This window comes from Carettochelys insculpta, chromosome 1 (assembly GCF_033958435.1).
Source record: "Carettochelys insculpta isolate YL-2023 chromosome 1, ASM3395843v1, whole genome shotgun sequence".
NCBI lineage: Eukaryota > Metazoa > Chordata > Testudines > Carettochelyidae > Carettochelys > Carettochelys insculpta.
Window position 1 is genome coordinate 11,469,911 of NC_134137.1, and position 13,726 is coordinate 11,483,636.

Sequence of the window (13,726 nt, forward strand, 5' to 3'; positions counted from 1 at the left end):
TTCGCTTGCCTGTAAAGGAAGCTGTTGTCCCTAAAGAGCTTCCGCATGTGGGGTCTCTTTTGCTTGTCTCTAACCTCTGGGAGGGGAAGTGGAAAGCCCCAGGGCAGGAAGTACAGAAGGGTAGTTTTATGGCTGTATTTGGAAATTGGTGACAGGAGAAATTCTGCTCATACCTTCCTTATTGTCCCTTTTTGTCCTCTGATGCACTGAACACCAGGGTCCTTCTGTATTTTGGTAGCTCTGGGAGGCCTGGCATTTATTTCCCCTGGTGCGCTGCTCTGTCAGATGGACCTCCCAATATAAAGTAGATCAACTTGGGCAAGTTCAGATTGAAAGCAGAAAGAGAAGCTGCCCTAAACTGCTCATAAGCTGCTAGTTGCTCCCTCGGGGTCACATTGATCTAATTTGTTTATGAGACAGTCATGCGAGACAGTATCAAAAGTTTTTTACTAATGTCAAACAGTACCACACCCATCGCTTCCCCATAGCATGGTGCAGACCCGTGTGTGAGATTCTATTTAATACCGCTAAAGGTATCCAATTTTTGCTGCAAATAAATCACAAACACAGAATCACTGATCATATCAGGCTTTGTCAGCTTGCTATCTCGGCCAGACCTGAAGGACAGGACACCATTTGTATCAACAGAGTCCTGTCTGTCTAGCACCGGAGAGGTGACAAGCATCGTGGGCCTATAAAATTCCAGTATAGTTTTTCAGGCTCAGGCAGCAGTCTGACTTCTGGGGTCTCCTCTCCTTCACAGGGGCCTGAGCAGCTCCATTGCAATGTGACAGCCCAACTGTCCCACCCCACCTGCCACAGGTGTTGTACCACAGTGTAAACAAACCCTGCTGCCTCACTTAGAAACCCCAGGAGCAGGTGCAGCCAAGGGGAAGTTTGGGGAGCAACTACTGAGCTGGTGTTGCAGCCGGACAGCCGACGGAGCGAGGAATGGGTCAAAATCTCTGGCCTGTTGGAAGAAGATGTACAAAAGAGGAACTTGCCCTTAAAAAAAGAAAGCTTTATATATACATAGAACTGGAGACATGCATCTCCTAGAAGTGGAAGGGACCTTGGGAGGTCATCTAGTCCAGTACCCTGCCCTCTCAGCAGAACCAAGCACCATCCCTGACATCTATTTGTCCCAATCCCTAAAGTGCCCCTCAAGGATTGAGCTCACAATGTTGGGTTTAGCTGGCCAATGCTCAAACCACTGAGCTATCCCATCCCCCCTGAGCCCCTGACAATGTGGGGGTAGATATGTGGGTACATCTGTTCACAGGAGGCTCTGGGAATACTCAGTCACCTCTGCCCTAGTTCATATGAACTTTTTTGAGGCTGTGCTGGCCTGAGCCAAAGCCCACTGAAATCAATGGGATCTTTCCATTGGCTTCAGTGTGATTTAGATCACACTGTTCTTACTAAAGCAAATAACAGTAATTGTGAAAGTGAAAGAGAACTGGGAGGTTTCTCAGCTGCAGGCGGGACATTGCCTGCAGTATAAACTTCTGCAAGTGGAGTCTGTGGTCAGCAGTCATCTCTTTCTCAGCTCAGCCACCTGCCAGGGCATCACAGCCACCTGGGAAGTCAGGTACAGTAACATTTTAAAATTCTTTCTCCTCCTTCACCTAGTTACAGATGTTGTTGCATTCATCCCTACCCAGCAGGCTGGACTGTGCCTTAGCCCAGGATACAGCTCTGCTTGGGTCGCTGAAAAGTCCGTCCCCACCAGACCGGGCTGCCTGGTTCAGTGCTTGTGCTCTGCTCCATTGATGAACCTCTTGCATTGTGGAGATTTACCGAAAGAGTCAGTAGCCTGATAAAGAGAGACCCTGTACCTTAGTGGCTCTGGCACCCACATTAGCCCTTAGATTCCCAGGCTCCCACCCCCCTTCTCCAACGCCTTTTTCAAGTCATTTGTCCCCAGTGCGGTGTCAGGGCACTGAAGAGAGAACACAGAGGTGCTGTGACTCACATTTCCACCCCCAGAGCCCTTTAGGGACATGTTATCAAAGCAGCATTCCCTCCTTACTGCTCCCAGCCCTCCAGCTGAGGTCTGTATTCCAGGTCCAACCCTACCTCTGGTGAAGGACTGGGATCTCTGTGAGAGCAGCTCCTGCCTGGGAAATCCCAGTCACTGAAACCCTCGGAAGGCTGTTTGGTTTTGGGGTGTTCTTCCCCCCAAGTCCCCACTGACGTGCCTGATTGATTCTCCCACAGCTGCACGGGGGACGTTGGAACCATGGTGAGGCCTCTGCTGATCCCCTTGACGTACGTCTGTCTCCAAGCCTGGCTGGGAACCGCCCAGGTAAGCGGTGGCACCTTGCCAGGAAGCACTCTAATTTCTGAAATTCCTGCTCCAGACTGTGCTGGCTTAGACTGATAAACAAGGGTCTGACCTCAGAGCCTTGGAGGGACCTCAAGAGGCCATTTGGGGTAACTTTTGTGCTGAGGCAGAGCCAACCACCCTGAGGCCATCTTTGACAATTCTTGCCTTATCAGGACCCCACACCACCTTCCTTACTGACTGCTACGGGAGCACAGGCCCACTCACTAGACCTGGCTCCAGTCCATGCACCCTAGACCAGCAGCCAATGGCTGCTCCATCAGACTCTTTGCTGTTGCTTGCCTGGATATCTTCCTACCACAGCCCAGACCTTTCTTCCTTTTCCCCTACCATCTTCCTATAGCCTCCCCAGGCTCAGCCTTCTGTCAGGGTTGGACTCACAGGGCTTCCCCCTGAGACTCCTAAGCACCATCACAAATGAATAAAACCATTTTTTTAAAGCAACCTTCCCTGCATAGGCTTCCTCCTCACCCTGCAGGAGCCATCACGTTCTCCTCGGGTCTCTGAACATTGTACTGCCCAGGTAGAAACTGTGGAGGTCTTCCCTCACTCTCATCAGTCCCTCACACTTCAGTCCAAAGGCCCGTTGGGCTTTACCATCCCTAGGGCCCTATCAAATTCACAGGCTGTTCTGGTCAATTTCATAGTCCTTGGATTTAAAAAAAACAACAAAACATAAATTTCACCATTTCAGCTTTTTACAACTGAAGTTTCATAGTGTTGTAATTGTCAGATTCTGACCCAAAAATAAGTTGGAGGAATCGCAAGGTGATTGCAGGGGGTGGACTTTGTGGTGCTGCTACCCTTGCGTTTGCACTGTTGCTGTTGCGGAGCTGGGCCCTGTTTCAGAGCCAGGCAGCTGGACAGCAGCAGCTGCTGGATGGGAGCCCAGCTCAGAGATCCCACCAGCAGCAGTACAGAAGGAAGGATGTCCTGGTATGGTGTTGTCTCCCTTCTGCACTGCTGCCTACCGAGCTGGGCCCTCAGTTAGCAGCTGCCATTCTCCATCTGCCCAGCTCTGAAGGCAGCAGTACAGACATAAGGGTGGCATGGTAGGGCATTGATGCCCTCACATCTGTGCTGGTTTCTCTCCCCTGTGGCGTGACATGTACTGTGCACTCACTCTTCTATCTTCTGTGCTCATTCTGGGACTGGATAGGCCCTTCCCATGAGCACTGCCAGCAGCATTCCCTTGAAGCTGAGCACTTGGGCAGCCACCCAGAAGACAGTCAGTTGCCATCCAGGATAACAGCAAAGCACCTGTATTGTGTACAGCGCGGAGCTTGTGTTTCTACTGGCAGTGCCCATCCCCACATGCCTGGGTGCACACCACAAAATTTATTCTGCCCATTGGATGAAAAAAATTAGAGGGAACACTGCCTGCCTGCCCTGAAGCACTAACATTGGAGGTTTTTCTGGGCACATATAAGGGCCAAATCAGGGCAAATTATTTAGAACAGGGCTACTTGCAGTCCAAGACTGAGGGTCCTCCATTATAAGGCACCAACCCAATCACATAGAGCACTATGCTCCAAAATATCTGTTAGAACCAGCCCTGATGCTTCCTGGACTTGTAGCCAATGGTTTCTCCACAAGCTCCGATGATGGCATTTTTCAATTGACACCAGTGTTCTACACCTTCAGGGTGTACTGTTGGCAGCTTTCTTTGTAGCGCTTACCTGGAAGTCACTTCGTCAGATGGGGTCCTCCAGGCCTTGTACATTGATCTTTCATCAGATCTGTTTCCTCTGACTTCTCCATTTGGTGACAATCCTAATCGCCATTGTGGATTGAATAAGGCGGTTATATTCCAGCAGTCATCGGCACTAGTGACTGCATGTGTGAGAAGGACACCACGCTGATTCCGAGCATGGGCAATGACTTAGTCTAGGAGGTGCTGGTGCTTCGATCAAGGATGTTGCCATGAAGTCTTCAATTTGTTTTTCTGGTGGAACACGGCATTCATGATGACAAGCTCATGTCCTGCACATTTCATAAGGAGGAGCGCTCCCTTGGAGTTGCTGCTGCCAACTCCTTCTTTCCTCATGGTAGTCTGCCAGAGGTCCACGTCTCTTCCATCCCTGGCATTGAAATCCCGCAAGAGAATAATCTTGTCTTCTTTGGGGATGTCTTTCAGGACTGTGTCCAGTTGGGTGAGGAACTTCTCTTTCACATTCATCTTCAGTGTCTAGAGTTGATGCATGAGCAATGAGGACAGTTGCCTGTTGTTTTTTGGCAAGCTTCAAGCGGAGAGTCATAAGATGCTCATTGATGCCGACAGGGACTTCAGATAGGATCTCTCTCAATTCGTTCTGATGGCAAATCCTAAGCCAAGGATTCATTTTGCTTCGCTTGGGGTTCCCTTCCAGAAGAATGTGTACCCTCTGCTTTCTTCTCTTAGCTGTCCTTCTGGTCTACGTGTTTCTGCCAGAGGAGCTATATTGATGTTGAATCATTGCAGCTCACGGGCGATAATTGCAGTGTGTCTTTGGGGTCACTCACTGTCTGGGTTGTCCATTAGAGTCTGAATATTCACTGTTCCAAAATTTACTCTTCGATTTTGACTGCCCTAGAGGTGAGCTCAGTGGACGCAATTATCCAGACTGGGGGGGCGTTGAGGCGGACTATGTTTAGGGCACCTTTTCTAACCCCCACCCCCTAAGGGGTGAGCATAGCAGATCTTAAAGAGAGCTGCTCAGCTGTGGATGAAGCAGCCAAACTGTTAAACCAAAGCAGTCCTTGAAACGGAAGGACTGATACATCCATCTGCCATCTACGTGCTGGTGCATGACCAAAAACTTCCAGATTTCACAAGTCTGCTCCAGTCACCACTCTCTGTGGGGCTTAAGTTTATCAGAGTAGCACGCAGAGGAAGATGCCTGTGCCTGATTTCTTTTAATGTGAAGGGGACTGTTGCACTGCAGCCACCACACGGATCTTGACAGATTGAAAAACTCAGTCCCAGCAGCACGGAATCCATGACAACTGGGGGTCTCCTGTCCACTTCTTGGAACGAAGTCTGGACACCATGTGTGAAGCAAGCAGGAGGGTTTATTACACACAGCGCTGGTGGAGCACTGCCAGACAATAGGTTACAATTGATTACATAGATTCTTGATGGGCTGGGGTGCGGGGGAAACTACGACGTGGGTGTTACCCACACCTGCATAAGTCCTAGCAGCAAAACAAAATGAGCACAATAAGCCAATAATCTAAAAAGGTTACCGAGTATTCTCCCCATAGCTTATAGAACATATTATCTCTCATACAGGCAGTTTCCTCTACATGTTAAACAAAACAGATGTACAATGACTGATTCATTTGCAAGATAGGGTAGAGGACGTGGTGATGCCTCCACACTGGTGTATCTGGAGGAGGGGGAAGCAGGGGAAGGTTATCTAGGAAATTTAAAGCACAAGACATTAACAGCACTAACATTTGATTTCCACACGCAGGACCTCTCCTTGGAATGTAGATGCTGAGGCAGCTATTCCACCCTTCTTCAAGGCTCTTCCTGCCTGAGCTGGGATGATCTTCTCTGGGTCTTGTGAGAGAGATAAGGGAGAAGGGGGCCCAGCGAGGTATCTTTCCGCTCACGCTAACCAGGTTTCTATATTATAGGCCTACTCCAGACTTTAGGAATTGAATAGGGGGTCTTTAGCACAAGCCATGGCCTGCCTGAGGAATTTTCATCCTACACCACTGCATCCTTCATCCACCCTCACAGCCCTTGTAGCATGACCATTGCTATCCTTCGCCTCTTCTGCCACTGAGGACTTTTAGGACTGTTCTTCGTTTGGACTCTCCCACTTGAACCTGTCTCCATGGGTGACCCTGCTGGGAGTACAAGACTCCCTGAGGCATTGCTCTCGGGTTCATTGGAACACACAAGCCCACTGCCCACGCCAAGGTGATGATCTGGAGAGTGAGATTTTAAAATGACCCCTGGTCCACACTCCCAACGGCCTGACCTAATGGGCTGCCATCCTCTGGGGCTAATCTAGGCAGGCTTCCTGTACCCCATCAGCACCTGTGTCTGAGCCTGGCTCCCCTGAAGAGCTGCCTGCCCCTTTTAGGAAAGTGTCCTTGTTAAGCCTGCTATGGCTGTTCTGATCACCTGCACTCCCAGCCCTCTTTCTGCTGGGCTCTGAGCAGCTCCACAAGAACCAAAATCTCCAAGCTAATAGTCCCGGCATTGTCCCCTGACAACACTCACCCCTGCCCCGCCCCGCCCCCCCGCGTTTGCTGAGAAGTGGCTTGTCCAGAGCCTTTCTATCCATCTTGTCTCGTTTTTCCCAACAGATCCCATTTCACTAAGCTGGTATGTTCAGCTAACACCCCGCACGCTGGGGCTACAGATACTGTTGAACTGTTATTACAGGGAAACTCAATCTCCTGCTTCCAGCCCCTCAGAAACTGTGGAAACAAATATATGAATTCTGCATCCATAGCTGATCTCCTCCTATGTCTCATTTGCCTAATCTAGAAATAAGTTCCTAGGGGCAGAGCCCATCTCAGTGTGTGTGTTCAGGGCAGAGAACAAAAGGACCCTGGTCTAGGGGTGGGCTGTAGGTGCTGCTGTGACACAAATGCTAACATGACCGTGTGTTCCTTTATTCTTCCAGGCAGTAGTTGAGTTGCCGCTGGACATGGCGCCTGACGCATTTGATGACCAATATCTCGGCTGCGACAAAGAAATGGGTGAACTTGCGCCTGGACTGCTAGAGAAAGAAATGACCTCGCTGCTTCGCAGAGTGTGGGAAGACGGAAGAGCAGAATGGCCAAGAGTGAAAACAGAGATTTCTCTGCCTGCAGGCTTTAAGGATGACTATGGAATTGCCGTAATAGCCTACACGGACAATGACTTTCACAGTGTGCTTAATAAGGCCATGAGAGAGAACGGGAAATCTCTAGCTGGTTATATGGCCAATTTCCAGTTCAAAGCCTTTCATTATTTTCTCACCAGGGCCTTACAGCTCTTACGCGGGAAGTGTGAGGCAATGTACAAAAACACGGTGTACCGGGGGGTTAGGGACATTAGATTTCAATACTCAGGATCAGGTCACATGAGGTTTGGACAATTTGCCTCGTCATCTTTTAAAATAGCAGAAGCTGAGGAATTTGGTACGGACACATTCTTCACCATCCACTCCTGCTTCGGCGCTGACATTAGGGCCTTCTCACACTTTCAGCAGGAGGAGGAAGTGTTAATCCCAGTCTATGAGATATTCAAAGTGTCCCCAGGAAAACTGAGTAACAACTTTACCCTCTGGAGCACAAACCGGACCTGCAGCTATTTTAACTGCGCGTACGTGAATGGTGAGTAGTGAGCTGACCAGGAGAAATGTTTGGTGGGGCTATTTGCTGTGGGCAATTTGCAAACCCCACTTCAGGGGGAGATAATGAGAGAGACACTGACATGGGGGCTTACCTCCAGGTCTGCGGGAGACAGGGGGCCGGCACTCTTGTTTCTGGAGAGGGCTCAGGCTGGGTTGGGTGGATACTGGGTCCCAAGCGCTCATTGAGGACACAGAAGGTGCTGACACACTATGACAAGGGGTCACTAGAGAGACAGGTGAAGGCCCCAAACCACTGCAAGTTTTACACACACACACACACACACACACACACACTGAGTCCACAGGAGTGTGGCACAGCAGCTGTATCTCCTCATATAGACCCCAGCAAAGCCATAGGCTGCAGAGAATGGAGCAGGCAGACACCCTAGTGTGCAGGTGGCACATTATTTAGGGCAGTCAGGACTAGGGACTGGTATACTTATAAACACATGGGACCTTTTCCACGGGAAAAGGCAATGCACTGTATTCACTGAACATACAAGATGCACACATGTGAGTATGATATAGATCTACAGTAAAACTCCAACAGCCCGGCATCCAATTGCACAGCACTTCTGATAGTCCGGCATCACAATGGTGGGAATGGAGGGAGCTGGCACGTGCCAGCAGGTTATAAGTGTGGCCTGGGCTGGACTCAGCCTGCAGCACCCAGGCCCCACCCAGGCTCTGCCCGCCTCAGCGCAGCACAGACAGGCCCCTTCCGCCCCTGCTCAGTAGACACTGACTGTGCGGCCTGGCTCCCTCTTACCGGCTCATCACCAGGCATGCAGGGCAGGGCCTGGCTCTCAGGTGTCTGTCAGCTGCAAGGCGAAGCAGCCTGCGGAGCCACTGTCCCCAGCACTGTGGTGCCAGCCCAGAGCACGCTGAGCCCCGCAGGCCTCTGGGGCCGCACTCATTGGGCGGCAGCGGCAGCGAATGTGCCTGTTTTCCTCCCCCATTGGGCACTCAAGTGGCACCGAAGAGCCCGCGGGGGTGGCGAAGAAGCTGGGAATGTGCAGGGGTGGTGAGCCACAATGGCTGGGGGGTTGAACCAGGGCGTGGGTGTCACGGTGACATCCAACAATCCGGAAAATTTGATAATCTGGCACCTGTCTGGTCCCGGACATGCCGGATTAAAGGAATGTTACTGTAGATATAGCTATAGATATGTTATACTCCCACTCAAGCACGTTCTGTGTTGTAGTTGTTACCAGTAGTTGCTCTCCCCATCTTCACTGGCCAAGTGAATGAGATGAGGGGGGCAGCAGGAGCCGGGCACTGCCGATCTGGACTGATGCTCCTGGTGGGGACAAGACCTGGGGTCCCCCTGCAAAATGCCCTAGATTTACAGCAGCTCCATCTCATGCACTCATCACATGCAACATCCAAAATCGGTGTGAGTCATCACATGCATATGCAGGTAGTCACCCCTGGTGCCTTCTTCTGGATGTTGTCTTAATGCTGCCACATTCTTCTGCAAGGAGGGGGCTTCCAAAGGCAGGTACTTGCTGCGCACTCCCAGGGCCGCCCGTATGTCCGATCTTCTTTCTTTGAGTCAGCTTCTCAGGTCTTATTGTCCTTGGATCTGGCTTTCATCCCCGCCCTCATCATTGCAGCTGTCTGGAGGTGCTTATCCCTTACGCATTGTCTGCTCACTTCTCACTCACTCAACAGGGCAATAAAAGGGTGGAGATCTGTTACCAAGAATTTAATACAGATTTTCTACAAAAAGACTTCAGACAGAGTGCTAAGCATTTATAGAAAAACACTTCATGCCAAGTTTTTACAGACACACACATGTATATGTGTACACACAGTTTCTATATAATAGGACGTAATACAACATGATTTGGAAATGAAGGTTACACATGGAAAGATGATCCACACTCATATGAAAATGATGAATACAGAAATGTATCTACCTTGTCCCCCTTCTGGCCCCTCAAAAGCAATTCTTGAGCGGTCACCATTTAAATTTTCTGTCTCTGTTTCAAAGCGATGCAACAACAGGACAAGAGTGTGAAACATCAGAGAGATCTGACCGGTGTGGGTAAAAGGGCCGCAGAAGATCGAGGTAAAGTTCACTGACTTACGTTTGAGGAAATGCGGATTATGAGAAATAGTGTCACTGGGTTGTCAATGAGCTGTGGCAGCTCAGACAAAAACCAGGCCGCCATAGTGGAGAGTTTGGTGCAAATCTCGGTGAAAACCTCTGCTCGGTGTGCTGCTGAGTCTGGAAAGCAAACAAGGTGTTAGCCAGCAGAAGGGGTGATGGGATGGGAATGATGTGAAAAAACTGTAACACCATGAGAGGAACCCCCAGGCGCTCTTTTCTGGGATACTAGATTTGGATCTGATCACGCTAGCTCTAAACATGTTGAAAATAATGAGAGATGTGGCGAGAGTTACAAGGTGGGCCTGAAATGGTTTAATTAGCAGAAGAGACACATGAGAGCAATGTGATGGAAATAGACCAAATCAATAAGATAGTGCCAAATCAGAGAGGGCCATTTTCCCTCTCATGGCTAGAGACAGCCTGTTGATAGAAAAAGTAGAATGAGATGGAAAATTCTGCCTGGGTAGGTCTTATTTCACTGACCCTCTATTTGTACCACAGGAGAGAAGAAAGACGTGTGTGTTTACAATGCTGGTAAGAAAGAAACATTTTCTTTCAATTCTTCTGACAATGACTCTGTATTGAAGCATAGAGCTAAGAGCAAACCCGATGGGCAAACGTGTCACTTGAAACCAGTTGAGAAATAAATGGGTTTAACTGTAAGTTCTGTTTATCCAGTTCCCCTCATGACTCGTATCTGAGCCCCTTCAGATCTCAATGAAATCTGTGCACAGCTACTTTCAGGAAAGAAAATGTAGGGAGCCTGGCCCCTGAGAGCACTACAGGTTCATCTTCAGCGTTCTGAGCTATGAGCTGAACACACCACCCCAACTTACAACCCTCTGTCCTCTCATAGCTAGACCCATTCTCTCCTCAATAGAAGGACACCCTCGCAGAAGACTAATCATAATGGTTTTACCGGGTCAGGTGGGAAAAATCTTGATGAAACATTTTCTTATTGGAATTTTACAACAGGAATGTCTAGAAATAATAGACCCCAGGACTTCTAATGCCCCCGACCCTGGGACATCCTGCTCAGTGCACTGCCCAAGAGACCAGCTCTGTTCCCTTGTGTGATGAACTTTTGGTTTTTGTTTCCAATGAGAACAAAACGCAATTTTGCAATATCAAAACCTTTCACGAAAGGGAATGGCCCTTCTCTGCCAGCTCTACATTTTCCCTTAAAGCCAGTAAAAAAACTCACCAGGAATGGTTCCACAGACTCAGGACTTTATCGCTTATCACTAGAATATGTTTACACAGTGGATAAGAAACTCTAAACATATTCATTTATGATTCGCAGCAGAGGAAGAAGCAGGCTGTGGAGGAAGGAAACAGGGGAAATATAGCACCAGATAAATCCCAGGCTCAGGGGTACAGGTGAGGGGGAACGGATTAATGTTGCCCCTCTGGTATCAGCAGGTTCCAGTAGCTGGTGAGCAGGATAGCAGCGTCCAGCTTTAAGGATCTCTGTCCATCTGGAATTATTTCCTATCAATTGTTTAATCTGCTGTTTCTCACTCACAGCTACCCGAGGAGGCATCACCTTCCCCAGCAAGATGAGCCCTTCATGGTTTGGAGGAACCGTCATCCTCGTTCACGTCGCTGCTCTGAAGATGTTTGCTGGTTTCTAATTTTTTTTTTTTATTCTCACTTTTCGTTTTTCTCCTAACACAAGCCGTGGGGATGGAATGTGTAACATCCAAAGCCATCCCACTATTAGACCAGGTCTTCAAAGTGTAACTCAGAACTTGGATGGAGTGTTAGTGACACCCGCTTGGCTAAGCTTTGGTTATATACTGGACATTAGAAGATCAAAATGGAAGCTCATAGCGCTGTTTCTAATAGGATTTGTTTTGCTTTAAATGGGTGCTTGATATAGAAATGATTTTGTATATTCCTGTCAGGTTAGCAGTTTTATTTTAACTTTTGGTGACTTCTTAAGAGTGTCATGAGCTGGCCATGGCAAATGTCGTTTTCTCACCTATGGATTGCAGTCCCAACCCAAAGATAAGATCAGAAGTGTGCCCTCTGGTGTGAGCTGAGCCAGAAGCCACCCATATCTCATAGCAGATATTAGACTTCTGTTAGTTGAACTTTCTGTTCCTGCCTTATTTGGAGTTGGTGATTTTCTCATGCTCTATGAACCCCGTTAGTCTAAATTAATGAAGAATTGCTTCCCTCTACTTATGAACCTGTTTCTTTGTTACACTCAGATTCTGTGCTTACCAGAGGGGAACCTTTGCCTCACAGAGCTCCCCAATGGGTGTTGTGTAATTGTCCCAAGTCCCTGGGTGGGAGGCTCAATCTGTTGTTTTTTTACTTCTGCTGCTGAAATGGAACCCTTAGACACGGAACCCGGCTCTCGTTTAAACGTTCCCAAAGCTGAGAAAAGTGAAGGACTTTAACTGGAAGGAAAACTGTAGGTAAAAAATTGGAATGAAGAGTGGTAGTTCTTTAAGAGCTGGCCAAACTCCACGATCAAGAAAGAGTATAACTTTGGCTAAGAGCCCATCCTGATTCAGTGGGAAAATGGAAGCAAAAATTAGAAATTGAGACAATCAGAAACAGAAAAATATTAAACAACTTCTGTCAGTAATAGACATTTTTCAGTCAGCAGGCCCAGATAACTTGTATTCAAGAGTCCCAAAAGACTTGACTGATGAGATCTCTGTCCCACTGAGTTAATTTTTAATAAATATCGGAATACCACAGTGTGATATTACACTCTATGTTCCTCATACAAATATGGTTATTATATGAATATATTTTATATAAATATATAAATATATGAATATATTTTAGATATATTTTATGGAAGATGGGACATGTAAGGTATCATTGGAAAGGTTATAATTTACATACTGTCCATATAACCAATATAGAAAACTAGAACTGGAAGGGACCAGTGTGTGTGTATTTGGGGAGTAGGCAATCATTCTGAGTCAGGCATTTAGGAAGGACAATAAAACTTTGAAGATACTTATGTCCTACCATCCTGAGAAGCTGCCTGGGATGTTGCCACCTGGGCCACTGCTGGTATTTTTCCATTGGAAACAAAGGGTTCATGCCAGAAGCAAATTCCTTTTAAAGCTGGGGAGTAAGTCAGCCAGGACCCTTCTCCTTTGACCCACTCTGCCCCAATGAAGAAGAAAGATTGCTACAAACGTATGAAGGAAAATGCAAGAGCTGAGTCCAAGCTGAGATGTTCAGTCTGTAAAAGAGAAATAAGTGGGACTACGCTAAGAAACTCTTCAATCTTCCTAAAACCAAATATATGGTGAGAAATTAAACTGTGTGTTCTGTTTCTTGAGTGCACACCTCACTTGAACCTAGAAGGGGGAGGGAGAATATCCCTTTCACTTCCCTTCAGCTTCAGCTATGCTGCAGCCACAACTCGAATAACTTATGCATTTTGTGCAATGGAAATTGCTTAAGATATTTTGAGTTACCTTATTTTGAACTTGGAGCTGTCCAAATGGCCCCAAAGGTTGAAATTGGCAGCTATTTCGAGGTTTACACTACCCTTCTCGGTGGTGAGGGTAGTGTAAATGGAATGCTGCGCTCGAAATAGCCTGCTGTTTTGTGCACTGTTTAGCACCACAGTTGCTATTTTAGGATATATTTGTATCATGAAATAGCAGCAATAGTGTAGCCATAGCCTTCCTATTCTCCTCTCTCCCTGTCCCCTATTGGTGATTTCTCCCCACCCCAACAATTGTTCCTGCCCCTTCTTTCCCCATGGCTGAAGTCCCTGTGTGATGTTACCAGATTTTTACAATAACTATAGAACCATTTGTGTAACCACTGTACTAATTTTGCACCAAATCTAGTGCTAAGTGGGCCAAGTGAGGTATCTAATGAAAGCTGATAATGCCCTGAATCTGTTTATGCTACTTTTATCTCTGTGTCATGTGTGTATGT

At 47.8% G+C, this 13,726-nt stretch overlaps 1 protein-coding gene across 1 annotated transcript; it reads left to right on the plus strand.

Moving 5' to 3' along the window:
* The first annotated feature begins 2,242 nt into the window (after window positions 1-2,242).
* Window positions 2,243-11,436, plus strand: LOC142003559 (ecto-ADP-ribosyltransferase 5-like). Its single transcript, XM_074980620.1, has 4 exons — window positions 2,243-2,308; window positions 6,973-7,666; window positions 10,304-10,336; window positions 11,330-11,436. Exons 1-4 carry the CDS (start codon window positions 2,243-2,245, stop codon window positions 11,434-11,436), a joined length of 900 nt encoding a protein of 299 aa, XP_074836721.1.
* Window positions 11,437-13,726: the final 2,290 nt, after the last annotated feature.